Raw genomic sequence first — 18,117 nt, forward strand, 5'->3', positions numbered from 1 at the left:
AGTGCTAACCACTACACCAACCGTGGGCCCTGCTTTGCAACAATCAATATTTATTTGTTTGATTTATTTATTTATTTTTTTAATTAGACCTTACAGTATTTGAGATACAGGCCTCTACCAAACGGTTGAGATGTCTGTTCATACCTGGTTTGCATAATTCATAAAGTACAACATTCAGAACAAGTGACATTAAGTGTTAGTGAGTTCAGCTTGATGCATTTTTCAATGAGATATAGTGACTTCGACCAAATGGTTGAGTAGTACCTTAAAGGGTTAATGTTATTAAAGCGGACCTAGACCGGAAGTTCCAATTAACGCTGTTTTTTTTAAGTGTGTATCTGCGTCATTACCTCGTTTATGAAGCCCTGAAGTTTCGAAACAAACAGTTCATCCATTGCTCAGAACGCTGTGATGTATTGTAATCTCGGGCTCAGCGAGATCTCTGAAAAAATACGTTCTGGTTACGTAACCAGCATTTCTCCTGAACAACGGATCCTCGTGGTCTGGGCACTAGTCTACAGTGTCTTCTGACTCTGGGTCTGACTCCGGGTCAAAGTCATAAAAGGGACTGCGGCGGGGAGTTGTGACGAAGCTATTTTTAAACATTGTTAAAACAATGTTTTGACAATGAGTAGCAGTGCATCCACCGTTCCAGAGGGGGGAGCTGCGCTTCTGAGAGCTAGTGTGTGCTAATTATGTCACTTCCGGGTATTGGCCAATCACAAGACAGTTGGGAAGGCTCTACGCTGGCTGGCCAATCACAACACACTCCGTCTTCTAGGTGTGAGATTTCAGTCTGAAACACCGCGGCTGAGGAGAGCGTCAGTAAGCAGAGATTTCTATCGGCTCGTTTACAGCAACTAGGAGGTTTTTGACCATAAAAACAAGTTAATGTATGTAAGTAGACCTCCATAACTCACATATATGTGCAACAGGACCACTCTATGTGAGCTTTAAAACAAAGAAAGGAAATGGCACAGATAGGAATACAGATGAAATCAGAATGATACCACGTTAACTGGTGCATGCATAACCCGTCAGAGTTTTTCTTATTTTATTTCTCTCTTCTATATTAAAGTTCGATGCATCAACGAGGCAAGTTATATGTCACACAGTTAGAGATTAAAGTAGCCATGGCAACAAAAATTCTGACCGTGAACTACAGGTAGTTGATAGTTGCAGGGTTATGTAACAGCAAGTATTCATCATTTAACCCTCTGATAACTGTATTTATCACTATGTGATGCTCTTTGCACTCCAGAGAACATTTACTGATATCACGCTGTGATTCACTTGTTGCCCTCAATTTCAAATAGTGATTTTCTCCATTAGCCCCAATTTTGGAATGTGGCTGAAGTTCTTTCTGATGTTTACCATCCACGCTGTAGCCTTCCTAGCACCTGAGACCACCTGCTGAGATGTTCTCTCACTTACTTTTACATTACTCTGTAGCCATAAGTGACAGCAGAGGATTTCGCAGCCCTAATTCCTGCCAAGTCCCTTAATCCAGTTTGTCGAGCAACTTTTTCACTACATCTTATGAAGAGATGTGACAATGTGAGACTCACTTTGAGCGGAGGAGGAAGCGCGCATCTTTGCTCGTCCATTCTGAAACCCTGTGGAGGGGAAAAAAGAGAGAAAGAAACAGTGATATGATCCTGGTAGAACACGTGAAATATCTACCAAAAATACACATATGACATTTTTAGGTTCCATGAAATATCTTCAGCTGCACGTGAGAGGAAGATAATCCTCTGTGATGGTAATTCATGTTTACATAACACAAGCTCAATCACCAGATGGGCCACAGAAAGAGGAAGTTAAGAGGAGTGAACTCTAAAGTGCATTGATAAAAAGCCAGGCTACATATACCACAAAGTGCCTTCCATTTCTTCCATATCTTTTCTAATTCTGCTGAGTCATCACTACTGCAGTTCAAAAAGCGCAGATAGAGAGAGAGAGAGAGAGAGAGAGAGAGAGAGATGAGCACAACAAAGTATTCTTTGTATATCAGTATATCAGTCGCCGTTTCTGTGGAACATACCCCCTGTGGCACGATGTGAAACGTATGACAAACATTATTTTAAGGAAGATGAATCACATGGAAACTGGAAATGCTTTTGCATCAAAGTAATTCTCTGCCTGTTTTTTCCCGAACATGTGTTACTGTTGTCCGCAACTCGGACATGTTCCCGTGCTGTGCCGGGAACAGAAAACAAACGTTGACATAAAGCAAAGAGAGACACGCGACTGCAAACACAAGAAGAGGAAGGCGTCGATTATAAAGACAAGCGAATGCAAGAGCAAGAGAGATTATGATTTTGTCATTTTTTTCCTCCACAGTATCCTTTTGGTTATCTACACGAAAATGCAAGGGTGGCGTTTTGAGATTTTTCCACTCTGGTATGATATGATAAAAAAAAAGACGACGACCCCTTAATTGGTAGAGTTTCCTATTCCATGAAAAGAACAAACTGATTTCCTGATGAAATGGTATATATTTTAATGCGGAAAATGGAACATCTTATATCTTTGGCCACTATGTAACACGCAAACCATAAAAAAGTAGACGTGTTGTTGGTGAACTGACTCAAGATCAAACAAAAGACAGAACAAAGAGGACTCTGTTATGAGGACACAACGCCACAGGGACTTACTTTTCTGACTGAAGAAGACACTCTCACATAAAAGTATTTGCGATTCATTTGCATTGGACTCGGAACTGACAGTTCTTAGAACTGGATCTTGGTCATGAAAGTGTTTTTTTTCCCCCTACAAATCCTCCTTAACGTTTGAAAAATATAAAATAAATAAATAAAGGATTTCACACATCTGATGACGCAGACAAGACATATACAACACAAAGTCTCTGCTCAGCACATTCGGAAGAATGAGGTTTCTAAAAGACGGCCTGAGGGTTTCACTGCTCCGCGTACATAAATAAACATATAAAGAAATATATATATATAAATAACATCAGTGGTGAAGAGCGGGATACACAGGCACACATCCGAGGTTGTTCTGTTATCTGGCATACCACAATAGCAAGAAAAGCAGAGAAATGTGAGTGACCAAACAGAAGTTAATGCGAGTTTTAAGTCCAAAAAAAAATGAGACGATGACATTTGATTCAAGGAAAAAATAGGAATAACAGGAAGGTGTTAGACAAGTCGGCAGTGAGTATAAACGGCAGATCCAGGAACCACTTACTGTACCTGCATCCTCTCGATCATGGCAAACAGGTCCGAGGTCTGTTGGAGAAAGTGGACACAGATCCAAAATGGGACATGGCTGTGATACTTTGTAGATAGTTTGCTTTCCTTTCACTCATCCTCTGCCCGTGCAGTCTCAAATCATGAAAAAAAAAAGAATTCTCCGACACCACCAATTCTAATTTTTCACTCTGACAGCACTCTCTGATGCGTCGCCACAACGCACTTAACGTCACTCTCTCGCTCAGGAACCATTCAACAGCGGGAGAATCGAATCGTTCCACCGCACAAGGAGACAAACACACAGTAAACAAGTAACTCTTAGGGGAAAATGAGCCTCAGAGCTCCAATGTGGTTTCCTCTGTTGCTACAGCCAACAGCTCATCTGACTGTGGTGCAAGTGAGCAAATGAGCTGGAAAACACAAGGGCATCTGAAAACACACAGTCATGTAATAAGTGTGTGGATGAGACACATTTAGCCTGGCAGGTAAAAGAGAGCAGGAAATAAAAATACTTTCAAGCTCTGGGAATTAGTTTTCCTGCCAATCCTGCTCCTGATACTTTGTTGTGTCCAACAAATCAAAGGGAGAGTACAAGTTAGAGCACAGAATGCTTGACCTCAGTTTCCCACATTCAAAGGATACGGTTACACGTTCTACGTTTTTCTTACAATTCCGTCCCTGCGTCGTCTCGGCTTTAAATGCCTTGTTTTTAAACGACCGTGTACAGCACCTGCCTACATCTGCCCTTGATTATGAAAAGTGCTCTATAAATACATTTCCAAAAAAAAATCTGCCATGCCTTGCATTTAAATGCAGCCTCCAAACGAAGCAGAATTGGGACACAGCTACGGTGTTGCGTAACGTCCAAAAATGTATTTTTTTTGCGCGTTCGTATATAATCTGCAAACACTTCTCCAGTTTTCTCCTCGATTAGATACTTGACGTGATTAGTTGATTCATTCTTAAGATCTTGAACTCTGACCACGAAAAATCTAATTAAGTTGTCATTGAGCGGAAAAATGAAAGTGTGCACTTGATTTAAAGAAATTCCCTTTATGATGCAGAATTTATGAAAATTGATGTAATCTATACGCATACATGTTCTGATAGATGGACAACCCGCACACACAATGGGCCGCCCTAGCTGTGACTGCTTTTAGGCGTAAAAAAACTCCCCAAGGCATGCAATCTCTATCTGCAGAGCCGCCACGTTATGGATTTTCAGCAGCTCCAACCTGAGATTAAGGAGGACAGGTTCACAGTGGCACTGACAGCACAGCTTGTTGTGAGGAGAGAGCCCTCTGTGCACCATGTAACATAAGTGGACTGAAGTGCCAAGCTGATGTTTCCACATGACAGCTTACATTTACTGAGGGGGGCAGTCACACACACACACACACACACACACACACACACACAGGGCACGTGCATGCATTGAACAACTTCCACACACACACAAACACAAACACACACTTGTCAACTCAAATATAATACACCTACGAAGCCAAAAGGTGAGAATAAACAGTGCCATATGATATTCAGGGTGATACTGATACTCCTCGCTGCAAAAACAAACATCTGCAAACATAGTCTGAGCAGATTATCAGTGAACCACTCAGACTCCACAGTCACCAATGCTGAATATCTCCTGAGAAAGAGAATCAAAGCTCACACAGTGCTGCTTCAGTACAGCAGAACTCTTCATAAAAATGGCATGATTAAAAAAAAAATCAAAGGACTTCCATCTGTGCAGGTCTAAAACAGATCCAGGCACAGTGTATATACAGTACATTTCTGTTTCACACACACACACACACACACCGCGAGAGTGAAAATTACTCACATCACTGAGGCATCGTCTCTTGAGGAAAGGTCTACTGGGGGGACTGCTGAGCAGCCCGTCCAATAGGACACTCTTAGCTATCCTGAGCTCAGTCATCGTAACTCCACGAGAACAAATGCAGGCGCGAGCCGACGAGAGGGGAAAGCGTCGATGTCACGGCCGCAAGGAGAAAGGTGAGAGTGACAGTTCAGCGTGACGCGCCGCTGTCAGTAAACAACAGACAGAGAGAAGTACAGAGCTCTCCATCGGAATCCATGAGCGCGGTGAATACATTTGCTGAATTGTGAGAATATTATTTCCTTTCCTTCCTCTTTTAATGTCCCCCCCCCCCCCCCCACCCATCCGCCACCCAACTCCACCCTCCCATAGACACTGTAGGAAGTATGAGACAGGGAGGAACAGCGTCTCAGCACCTCCCTGTGTCAGCTCTGCACAACAATCTTCTTCTTTTCACACAGAGAGAGAGAGAGAGAGAAAGGGCACAATTCTCCTTTTTGTTATATCACAGCATGAGAGTGTTCTCTTCCTCTTTTCTTTTATGTCATATTTCTCAAGCGTCCAACTCTATAGAATCACCTCCCCTCAGCCACACACACACACATGAACACAAAAATGGGTCAGACACTTTTAGTTTAGTCTCAGGTGTCAAATTGTAAAAAAAAAGAAGAAAAAAAAGAGGATACATTATACAGTTTATGTAAAGTAGAAGTAGGCTAATAGTTGCAGGGGGTCAGCCTTATGGTCATGGTGCATTTCACTGCTTGTTGTGCAGTTATAACAATTCATATGACAAATAAAGAATCTTGTATTTGTGGGAACTGTGGGAACATAGGCCCTAATTTTGAAAAAAACTCTTAGAAATGTTGGAACTTCCAGTTGCAGTGCTCTTAAAGATCGTGAATGCTGATTATGAGTTTATTTATGTGCAATTTAATAGATTTCCTGTTCTCTGTAGTATATGTGTATAAATACTGTATATAACACAGTTTTTCACAATCCTCATCGTGAACATTTTTAACTCGTTATACCACAACAACAATTATACATGATAATGAGATTTCCTTTGAATGGGTAACACAATCTGGGACGTGTCACTGATTAGCACTTTTTTGCATGATTGTCATTAAAGCAGGTGTCAGACTTATGACAATAATATAAACAGTCAATTTAAAATACACATTCTTATTATTTTATCATTATACTCCCTGTATTACCCTTCAGAATGTGGATTGTCTAAATGCCCATTACTCTATTTTAGCTAGCTAACTAGGTAGGTAGAATTCCAACAGTTTCTAAAAGTTGAGAAGTTGAATTGCACGTCAAAGCCAACATGTGGTTATTATAGTATACTATAGTTTATAATTTCACTCGCGTTGTTGCAAGAAGCCGGTGAATCAGCGTCTTTGTCACCAGACACCAACACCTGTAGCCTATATAGTTTTCATTTTGTTGGCCTGTTTTTGGACATTTGAGACAAAAACTTTATTTTAACACACAAAATCTGGTGTTCATGTACAACTACAGTGCTTTTTCTCAATATTTTTTTTTCTCTTCATTTTCAATTGTTAACACACTTTTGTTTAAAACATGCAGTAAATTGTAAATAACTGCCAAATATTGAAAGTTATTCTGGAAAAAACAGGGGGAAAAGCACTTAATCACAGGATTTTCTGGCCCTTTTATGCTTAAAATAAGCAAAAAAAGTCCAGCCAGGCATTTTGATTCTTAGGTGTTAAAGGGTTAAAAATGTGTTAAAGAGTACCGTGTGTTAAAAATGTGACGTTGTAACTTCATCCTGTGTGCAATATATGTCAGACAATCGTGCAGAGCCGATGCCAAAGCCAAATGGAGGACTTTTCCAGCCTCTGCACCTCTACAACTCAAAGAGAAATGAAGAGAGGAGGAAAGCACTGTGGGATGAAAGGGGAGCTGTCGCTCTGTGAAAGCACGGGCTTTTTGTCTGTGCTGCTCTCTTCATCATCCGTACATGTTAAGTGTCTTTTATTTTAGATAAACACGGCGAGCTAACTGTCTGTATTGATTCCCGTTGGGAGAAATCAATGGGAAGTACAAACGAGTAGGAGGAGCTGCGTGGTTTGAATACGACATGCACAAAATGTGAATCGTGTATGGACAGGAGACTTTTGGTGGAGCGATACTGCATCATAATGAGGCTGCCATTTAAATGTCTTATACTGCTCTGTGTGTTTACTTTGGTCTTCAACTGAATGCCGAAGTGTGACTTGAGAATATTTACAGAGGGAAGAAGAATACTAATGACATCTTTCCTGAATAATCATATATAAATAATGACAAAAAGGGGAATTAGATATTAATTACTTTTCACTACATGCAAGCACGTGTTTCTGTTATAAAGTAAGTGATTTCAACCCTCTGTACAGTCCTGCTTGGTTCTAATGGAACGAGATGTAGATAAGAAGCCCAGGATAAGGATTACACCAGTTAGTTTGACTTGTTTCGACTGGACTCTCAGACCTTGTGTGCATCAGACTTTTCGGTTCCTCATGTTTTGTCTCCTGCACTCGGAGACGACGTGGAGCCACTGGAGTGAACATGTTATTATTGTTTGAGGGTTTTCAGAGCGGTTATACTGTACGTCACTTTTCGAGTCGATTACCAGCAATTGCATTGTGAACGTGTGTGTTTGTGTGTCCGTGATAAAGATACAGATACGTGCAATAGATCAAGTGACCAATCAACGAAATCATTACACTCACCGATTTAGCTGAGTGAATCAAAACACAGTATGGAAGTGAATCCATGCAGTTACATTTCTCTTTAGACTGAAAAAGTAGAAAACCCATACTTCATTAACTCCTCATATATAGAAGCCGTTTAAATGTCCACATGCATATTACCAATGATTTGCATCCTAAGTACGATCTCCTCGTCTACTCATTCCCTATCCCGACATTGAGGCTTCTGCATTGCGGGCTAGCTACTTCCTTAAAGGCAATATAAAGTAAATATGAAAAACTGAGCTGAGAAAAAAAAAAAAAAAAAAAAAAAGAGAGCGAGTCAATCATTCGTTCAGAGAAGCAGCTTGTGATTTCAGCCAGAGAAAATCCATCGGGGACCATTTATCAGGTCTGGCTGCAGAAACCAGCCTGACCTTACTGTGGCCAGCGGTGCCTGGGAGACACAAATTGGGTTCACACAGATGGACTCACTCCACAACATGAGTGTGTCAGAAGAGCTGGTTGACTGCCACAGGGGTTAAGGTCTATAGAATTGCTGGGGGGGGTCTTGTGTCTTTATTCTCTGCTGGCAAAACACAGTGAATGTCGATTTAGAAAAACTGTAACTCTACGACACAGAACGTGTTGGTTCTGTCGACGTTTTATCAAACGACTTGTGTTGAAGGAGCTACTTTTCTTGCACCTCCTCTTGACAGGTGTCATCACTGCTGACAGTGTTTCCAAACCGCTGACATTGCGACACATCCCTTTATTGCCGCACACCTGCTCAGCTCACTCACTTGAAGATTACGTGAAGTGGTTCAGGTGCAGCAGTGTCGTACAAATACAAATGCGAGTACACGAGGGCAGCATCGGACCCGATACCATCGGTGCATCCCTACACTACACCCAACACCTCTTGCCCTTGATCGTCATCTGTTGGCTATTTCTGTGTCTGATGCATATCTACATTCAAATACATTCAGATGGCTCTCAAAACAGCACAAAAATTAGCTGTAAACTAAAAAAATCAGACCATATAAATCAGGCATGTCCAAAGACCGGCCTGCGGGCCAATCACGGCCCTCGGTGAGATTTTGTCACCCTTGTTAGCTTAGGTTGGTACACTCTTAGAAATATGGGTTCCAAAAGGGTCCTTCTACCTGGAACAGAAGCAAAATGGTTGAAGGGTTCTTGGTAACACTATTGGTTCCAGTAAGAACCATTTTGAACCCTTTAAAACCCCTTTCCTGAATAAAGGGTTTTAAAAGGGTTCTTGGTGGAACCCTCCAAAAGGGTTCCAGGTGGAAACTTTATAAAAAGGTTCTACCCGGAGCCTAAAAGGGTTCTCCTATGAGGACAAGCCAAAGAACTTTATATGGTTCTACTTAGCACTTTTATTTCTAAGAGTGTAAGTGTAAGAGTATGCTTTGAAACCAGGGTTCCAGGTTTGAAACCCAACTGTGACAGACAGCTATGCACTCATCTCAAATGATTGTGACAATGAAAATTAAATGTTTATAAAACAGTGATTTGAATGTTAATGTTACTGTTACTGTTACTGTTACTGGCCATTGATCGTCACATTATCAAATCAAGAGTTTGGACACCCCTGACATAAATCATCTTCATTCCCCTCCCAAAGTTATGGAATATTATGCGACTAAACTTAAAGATTTTCCATTCAACAAATCTACAAGTCGAGTTGCTGCCGATTCAAGGACAATCACAGACTTCCAAGAGCATTAAACATTAGCAGCCCTGCTAAATCTCACCAGCAGAACATGAGCCACTTTGGTTCATCGCTGTAGTCGTACAGTGCACCCAGACTCATAATGGATCCATTTTATTTTTCATTTTTAAAGGGTCACAATCGATACAGCGGAAACAGAGGTATAATTTCTAAGTAGTCTACTTTCTTGTCTATACCTGGAATCTAAATGACCCATAATGCAATTTGACTGCTGACAGTTCATGAGATGTCATTGGCCGCCTCAAGCCTTAACCATCAACCACAGATTAAGAAAGACCTCATTGGCTTTCTTCTTTCCAACTCTGCATTTAGATCCTTTTCTTGAGCCTTTTCAGAACCTCCTAATGCAGACAGGAACATTGGTCTTATAATTAAGCATTATAACCCCCCCCCCCCGAAACAAGGTCTATGTCTTCCATGAGGAAACTTCAGTCCTGATTCTGGCAGTTTAAGTCACTGACTATCATCACTGACTGCCATCACAGAGGCATCGCTCTTCTCACTGCCTATAGCTTTATGCACATTTAGACCAATACCAAGGATATTATAATTCTATTATTACATTAAAATCACAGCAACCTTCAATAATTCAGTATAATGCATCTCAGTGTAAGTAGTCTTGGCTTCTCTCTGATACAAACTCTACAATGTGAATGTGTTTGTTGCATCAGCTCTGGACCGAAGTACTTTAACAGCCTCAAACTCCAACCACTGGCAACTGCTACAGCAGTAAAAGTATATAAAAAAAGTGTTGCTTTATGAGATATCGTCCTTCACAACCATACTGTACAAGATACGACTTCCTGTCATCACTGACGCAACCCATGTTTGCAGTGGCAACATAAATCCTGCCTTCTATATGACTCATAATATTATGAAACCATTCAGTTTACAACTGTCACACTTATAAACGATGTGTAAACGCAACACCCATGAAGACACATCGTTAAAAACAAACAGATCCATACAAGTGTGGTTTGTAGATACATGTGAGTCACGATAACATTACATTGGTGATTAACATACGACCAGTGTGCGTTTACTCCTCTGTTTTAAAGACTAACAACCGCTGCTGATCTATATTTGTCACAGGAGGGCACAGTCTCTTCTGTCAGGCATCAAAACAGCCTGACAACAGTGTCAGCTGGGGTGGCAGCATCAGAGGTGGCTTTCACCTGGGTGGAACTGCATCATGGAGTTGATGAGCAAAAAAAGAGGAAGGAAACTAGTGAGGAATGAAAACTCACAGACTGTTGAACACATTTCCAAAGTCATTCTGTTGTAAGGCATTTTTTTCCCCTCACTAAAAATGTACTGTATTTTTGAATAAAACATAAAAATAGCTGCACAAAACTTGTGACTGACTCAAAGAGCACCACCTATACTCAGGAGTGTGAATCTCGACCCAGACTTGAGGCATATGTGGTATCATGCATCAGGCTTTGATTGTACCGTGTATTTAACAGGGTTACATGATTGACGTGTGTTTGGTGATTAAAGGTGTTGAGTCACCTTAGTAGAGTACAGGGCTGCAGCTAACAATTATGTCCTCTATTAATCAAGTAATTGGTTTGGTCCATAAAATGTCATAAAATGTGGAAAATGTTGATCATTGTTTCTCAAACCTGGAGACGATTCTCTACAAACCAAAATGATTCACTTTTAATGATTTCTTTGTTATGTGGAACAAAAAAAACAGAAAATATTCACATTTAAGATAAAAAAAATAAAATAAAAAAAAAGTTTAAAGGTACAATATGTAGTATTTATGGGTTTATATAACCACTATAAAAAATCCACTTTTTTATACATATTATGTGCTCCTGCATTGTCTAGTCGCTGTATAATAGTTTTTGTTTCATTTTCGTAGTGTTTCAAAAAGTCATGTTAAATAACATGACCGCGGACCGCGGTTGCATAGCCACTGTTAGCAGCAAACGCCATGTTTCTACCGGAGCCTGTAAGGACAAACGCGAGAGAACAAATCAAGCGTCTCTTTACTTGGAGCGGAAGTCCCGCCTCCTCTCTCTCCGCTTCGTCTGCTACGGGCGCGGTAGCTCGCCCTCTCCCTCACCTCACGAACCTCATCTGCTGACATGGAGAAAGACGACGAGGACGACATTTGACCAGCTGCGGATACCGTAGCGCTCAGGGAAGGGAGGGGGTGAGCAGAGCAGCAGGTCTTTGTTGTAAATTTCAGCCTCTCCTCTAGATGGCACTATAAACTACTTATTTCCCCTTTAAATTCTTTAACCAAATTAAACCAATTAATAAATGATCAAAGTATTGAAGATTACAGGACTTATCCAGCTTGAGTGGGAATAACTGAAATGTATGTATCATGTAAATATCCCAAAGAGAAATTGACTCCAGCATTATTACAGACCAATTAATGCCACTGAAGCGTACCAGTGAGCCATTATATAGTCAACAAACAGGTACAACCTCAGTGCCCTGGAACATGAATAAATGTGTAGGATAAAGGTTCACCGTCGCCAGGCGCCCATATGAATATTAAAAGTCCTTTATTTTCATAATTCCTATCACTATAACATGTGACAAAACACATTGATTTGCATATAAAAATAACCCTATTTGTTTTGTATCATTTCCCAGAAAACCATTAGAGAAGAGAAGAGCGGCAAAGGTATCGCCTTACCTTGAAGAGTGAGGGGAAAGAAAACGGAAAGTAGGAGTGTGCTGCTGAGGGCTCGACTACATCAGAGATACGACGGATCCTTCCATCTTGGTTCCTGTGAGTCAGAAGATAGAGGGGTGGAGAGAGAGAGAGAGAGAAAGGGAGAGGGAGAGAGTAGCAGACAGAGAGAGAGAGAGAGAGAGGTTATGGCGAGCCTTGAGCTAAGTTTCTCACAGAGGCTGGAAAAAGTAGTCCATACCCTGCTTTATTGCCTATTTGACTCTAAATGGCACCATCATTTACAAACATTATCATGTAGTACTGAAGGAGACCCGAGACTAGAGATTGAAATGTTTACCGATGTTGTAAATCAAGTGAAAAGTACGCTCATTTTCTCATAGACTTCCATGCAAACTACCCTCTCTATTATTTACATGCATATACATTTAAATAGCTTATAATAGAGACCAAAACTCATTAGAGACTAAAGACGGCGTCTCTGCAGTCACAATCAAGTGCAACCCCAACTCTCTCACATCTCACATTGCTGTTCAGACAGTAAACTGACTTTAAACCACAAACAGAATACAAAGAGTTAGCCTGAGGTGCCGTTTGTAAAAGTGGCTCAGGCTGAAAATAACATCAACATTTTGCCACATTTAGCTCCAAACAATGTTTAAAAAAAAAAAAAAAAATGCTGCAGTGTGTTCAAGTGTTCCTTTTCTCTGATAAGTTCATTCCCCCTATTTTAATGTTATTTGATTCTGTAAACACAGTCTGAACAAATATTTGCATTAAAAAAATATTTTGCAGACTGCAAATCATGTTTATGTTTTAAAACTTATGTTTTGGCATGTGGCGCCACCTACCGCCATCTACCAATCATTGCAGTCAGTAGAGTCTCAGCTGCCGAGCAACCAAGGGTTGCCAGTTACGTCTTAGCTACAATTGCGGAGAAAACAAAACCTAAAAGACCTTTGTATTTTGAATTTGAGTGTAGTAACCATTTTTGTTACATTTTTCTTACATATGGGGCATTTAAATGTAATATTTAGATTTAACTATTTAATATAATCATAAGTAAAACAAAATTGGTGAATAAGAAACAAGTTCACATTAAAAAATAAAAAACACTTTTTTGAACATTGTTTGGAGCTAAATGAGGCAAAATGCTGGTGTTATTTTCAGCCTGAGCAACTTTACAAAGGTCACCTCATATTAATACACCATCTACTCAAAATATTGGTTGTCGTCCCAGAGACAATAAATTTATCGCAGGATGATATAGCTGATGGTCATTTACGTGAATACACATCTGCAATCTGTAAGCCACAGTCTGTGTAGAGTATATTTAAATCTCTGTTTTTTCTTCATTATTCATATATCAGTCTGTCTAACGCGTGTATGCAAAACCCTTTTTCCACAGCTGAGTGTGAGTCTGCGTCTGCATTTGAAGACAAACATTTCCTTTTCCTTGTGTGTAGCTCACCCCCCCCCCCCCCCCCCCCCGATTTTGAAGATGCAGTGAACTGTGTGTGATTAAAGGAGAGACTGAGAAACAGCAGATCAGGAGAACTACGCGGGCACAAAGGGCATATGTAGAAACGGGAGCGAGAACAAAGGCAAAACAGACATAAAGCAGAAGAAGAAAGGCATTTTCTTTGCTTTCATCTCTTTAACCTGCTGCCCTCATCTCTCCTTCTCTGCTCCTCTCAGCCTCTTTCCCTTCTTCGTGTGAGTTGAGCGAAATTACCAGTCTCACCACGAATCTGGTCACAGCATATTACTTCACACTTTGTCTCACACAACAGTCACTTGCTAGAACTGGCAGGCCGTCTGTGCGTGCATCCTGTTCACAAACCTGGAGCAGAGGGTGAATCTAAACACTGCGCCGAAGACGAATCACGAAACAATATCTGATTACTTTGCTATAGTGGAGAGACGCACACACGCCTTTAGTTCTGCCATCTTGGCACACTTGGTTTAAAGGTCTAGAAGTTAAGATGAGATGATTTACAGTGTGTGTGTGTGTGTGTGTGTTTTTTTCAGGAACACAGTCCATTGTTATAAATTGCAGCTCTTATCTCAAAAACCTATTACAACTGGGCAGAAGTCTGTGTAAACGGAACTGCACGTCGATGAAATAGACTGTGGAACTGCTGTTGGAGGTTAGGAAATCTATTTCTCTGGTCTCTGCTGAATCGACGAAAAAACGACCAAAAGAATATTTCTCATCATCCTAAGCATGATTAGAAAAGTTGGGAATCTGTTGATTCCTTATTTGAACTGTCCCATGGGGGCAATGAAACATGTCTTTTTGCTCACTTTCTGTCCATTGATGCCATCAGAATTCCCATCCTTTATCTCTACGAGGGGGCATTTATTCACCGACAAACAAACCTCATGAGCAGAAAGGATAACTTCTGTGTCAAGTTCTGGTTCCTGATTGGATGGAGAACTCTCCTAGATTTACCATCAGACCTCTGAAACTGAGATCTCCAGGGGTGGGAATCACAGGGTTACCTCACGATATGATACGCGATACACGATCCACGATAGCGATAATATCGGGATACAATGATTACTGTGATAATCAATACATTGCAGGACAATCATGTAGCGATGCATCCGTGTTATCTGTGATAACTGAAGAAAACAAAACGTCCGTGGAAAGTCAGAAGTGCAGGGTTTCTCTATTTATACATGGATGGAGCATCTCTTTACGTAAGCTTTCTCCCTCATTCACTCGAGCAATGCCACCGTGAGGAGACATAAATTAGCAACGCCCAGCGAGTGAAACTGGCAGGGACTACAACTTACTATTTATTTCATTAAAATATTGATATTTTCCCTGGTGTATTGATTATTGTATTGCACAAAGAAGGATAAAAACATACTGTATATCACCGAATGGATATATTGACCCATCCCTACTGAGCAAACACTCTAGAGTCATGGTGTAAAATGCAATATTCATGTGGATTTGGATTGTGGGAGAAAACACACACAGATTCAAGGAGAGCAGTCTTGACAGACCATGGCTCAAACCATTAACCCTCTTGCTGTGAGGCAACCAGGGCAAACCAAACCCCACCCATCAGATATATTATGATTGAAAATAAATGTTTGTTTTGTTTTACATTAGCAAAATGACTCATTCGTAACGGTTTGTCCTTATTTTTTTTATTATTCGTATGCTGTGTGATGTGTGCAAGTCGCCGGCTTGTTGCTTGAGCGATTGCAAACTGCCCACGTGAGACGACTCATATCCATAATGAAAGACCCAACACGAATGTGCAAATCAATCTTCATTTGAGAAGATGCAATAAACGGAAAGATGAAGGCTGCCTGACAGTGGGCCCATTTCTCTACTGATGGCATGCTTGACAGCTCTCATCGCAAATGAGTTTGGGTTTATTTGGTGTGTATGTGTGTGTGTGTGTGTGTGTGTGTGTGTGTGTGTGTGTGTGTGTGTGTGTGTGTGTGTGTGTGTGTGTGTGTGTTTGTGTCCTCACAACAAAGGAATACTTACAGGTTCCAAATTTGTTTTTATGGTTCAGGTTAAAGAAATTGGCGGGATTCAATGCGATGGTTTGGGGCAAGAAAAAGGGGGAAGGACAATGACAATCAAGGTGAAACATAAATGTATAAATGTATATGTGTGTGTGTGTGTGTGTGTGAGTACAAGTGTCTGACAAAGATACGACGCATGAGAGTTTATTCTCTCACCACAGCACAATCTACAAGGCAGATAACAGAAATATATGGAGGTAGATTGAAGTTTGACTCAGAGAAGGATTTCAGAGGGAGCACACTTTATCAAATGTCCTCATCTGGACATACGCCATAGTCGCAGTGTAAAAAATGGATTTATGAAATCCCAAATCAAAATGCAATATGAAGAAACCCATCTGCTACAGAGGTGCAGGGTGCACTATTAACATGTTAAGTATGTGAAGTATTGCGCTACTGGTTTCCACCAGTTATAGATGCGTATACTTTTATTGTCATTGCACTATTAAAACACACTGAAAGCTCATTTGGCAGCAATGCACCATTGAGCATTCATTCATTTTTATTATTTACACTGTCTTTTCTACTGTGACACTGTCAAGATGTCTGCTGGGAAGACGGCCCAGTTTTCAAAATGAATTCCCTTATCTGTATTTGGAAAGACCAGTTTCAACTCTCCATTGGGCCTCGGCCACGAGTCACATTAGAAATCCAGCGTGGGTTTGACACGACCAGCTGTCTAGTATGTTACACTAAGTCGTCATTCAATCTCTGACATAAAACCCTAAATTATCAATTATCTGTAAATGAAGATCAAAAATCGGAAAATATGCACATTTGAAAAGTAGTGGTGGCCACGTTAACAGCGATAACGTTAGCGCATTAAGCGTCTCCATGAGGACTGACCAGAAAAAGACGCACGTGACGTCATGTTTGCGTGACTCCCGATTTGTTAAAACGAGTCTCTAAAGTAACGCAGTTTTTCGTGCCGTTTACCAGTTAGCTCCGTTAGCAGCGTTAGCTCCTTTAGCGCCGTTAACGCGCCTACCATCGAGCTAGAGCGGTCTGTTTATTAACCAGTGTACCTGTGTAATACGTATGTGTGCCTTCAAGCTTTTCAAGTTCAGCGTTACTTTAGAGACTCATTTTAACATTCGGGCGTCACGTAAACATGACGTCACGCGCGTCTTTTTCCGGGTCAGACTTCATGGAAGCACGTCATGTGTTAACGTGACCAGCACTACTCACGGTTATGGATAGAAATGTAGTGGAGTAAAGAGTACAATATTTGCCTCTCAAATGTACTTGAGTAAAGTTATGACTACTTGAGTAAAGTACAGATCCCTGAAAAGTACTGTACTCAAGTAATTGTACTCCGTTACTGTCCAGCTCTGTCCAAACCGTTGATAATGTTACACTAACTTTGTTGGTGATGAACTTTAATCACACATAAAACCCACCAGTTTTCTGTAGTCAAACTCCTGTTTTCCTAATGATATGTGGACCTGGTGACACAAGTCAGGCCTGTGTGCAGCAGCAGCAGCAGCAGCCAGGTGGCAGGGTCACTGAGTCACTTTAGACGGTAGACTGGACACATGGGACAAAACACTTATCTTGCCAAATTCAAACAGTGACAGTTAAGCTGCCTATTGCCAAGCTGCCACTGAATGATCCCAAGTTGAAGGTTCGTTCTCGAGCCACGTCTGATTATTTGCCAAAAGACAAAAACAGAGGAAACAACAGAGGTATATTGCGATGTTGCTGATGCCAGTGTTCATAAACATCTTTAACGCTGAGTTGCTCATGGGAATAATACGCAACTCCTTACATGGACATCCTGGTGGTGCGTGTTTATAGGTCACATATTGAGGCTTTAGAATATGCGTGTTTAGTTATGATTCATTTTATATCACATTTTCAGTGATATAAAGTAGCAGTAATTGTGCAGAAGTCGCAAAATTAACAGTTTTTCTTTTATTTTTGTTCATTAAAACAGGTTAGGGTAAGGGTTAGCCAAGTGAACTTCACAATTTCAATCCTATTTTAAACATTTTGAGTACTTTTTGCTCAGGTGTGTTTATATAGTTGGTGAAAATGAAATAATTTTTTTTTTACATCAGATTGCCTAGGTCGTGCTGAAAAAAGACATGATTTAATAAACTCTGTACTGATTAAACATAATAATGGAAAAAAGCTACTGAAATGCTATGTGGTCTACGGGTTGAACCTATGCATTTAAAGGCTGAGCATGACACACATACTGTACATCCTTCTTCTCCTGTCCATGTGTCTGATTTCTGTCTCCAGATGCAGTTTTATAACTCTGTGTGTCACCTAGCAACATCACCCGTTTCACTCTATCTATCAAAGCTAAAGTACAATGTCTACCACCCTAAGCTGTTTGTCTGTCTTTGTAGTCGCATCTCACGAGAAAAATCGAAAATGTCAGACAAATA

The 18,117-nt window shown here is 40.7% G+C and overlaps 1 protein-coding gene across 2 annotated transcripts in view; it reads right to left on the reverse strand.

Moving 5' to 3' along the window:
- rap1gapb (RAP1 GTPase activating protein b) overlaps positions 1 to 18,117 on the reverse strand; it is a 95,469-nt gene that overhangs the window by 23,661 nt on the left and 53,691 nt on the right. For both annotated transcript variants that reach the window (XM_083893086.1, XM_083893085.1), the window contains exons 4-5: positions 12,170 to 12,263; positions 1,569 to 1,616 (exon numbers count right to left, since the gene is read on the reverse strand). In XM_083893086.1, the coding sequence (XP_083749212.1) occupies positions 1,569 to 1,616; positions 12,170 to 12,263 (142 nt within the window). The remainder of the gene's footprint in view (positions 1 to 1,568; positions 1,617 to 12,169; positions 12,264 to 18,117) is intronic.

Source organism: Microchirus variegatus (assembly GCF_963457635.1).
Source record: "Microchirus variegatus genome assembly, chromosome: 7".
Classification (NCBI taxonomy): domain Eukaryota; kingdom Metazoa; phylum Chordata; class Actinopteri; order Pleuronectiformes; family Soleidae; genus Microchirus; species Microchirus variegatus.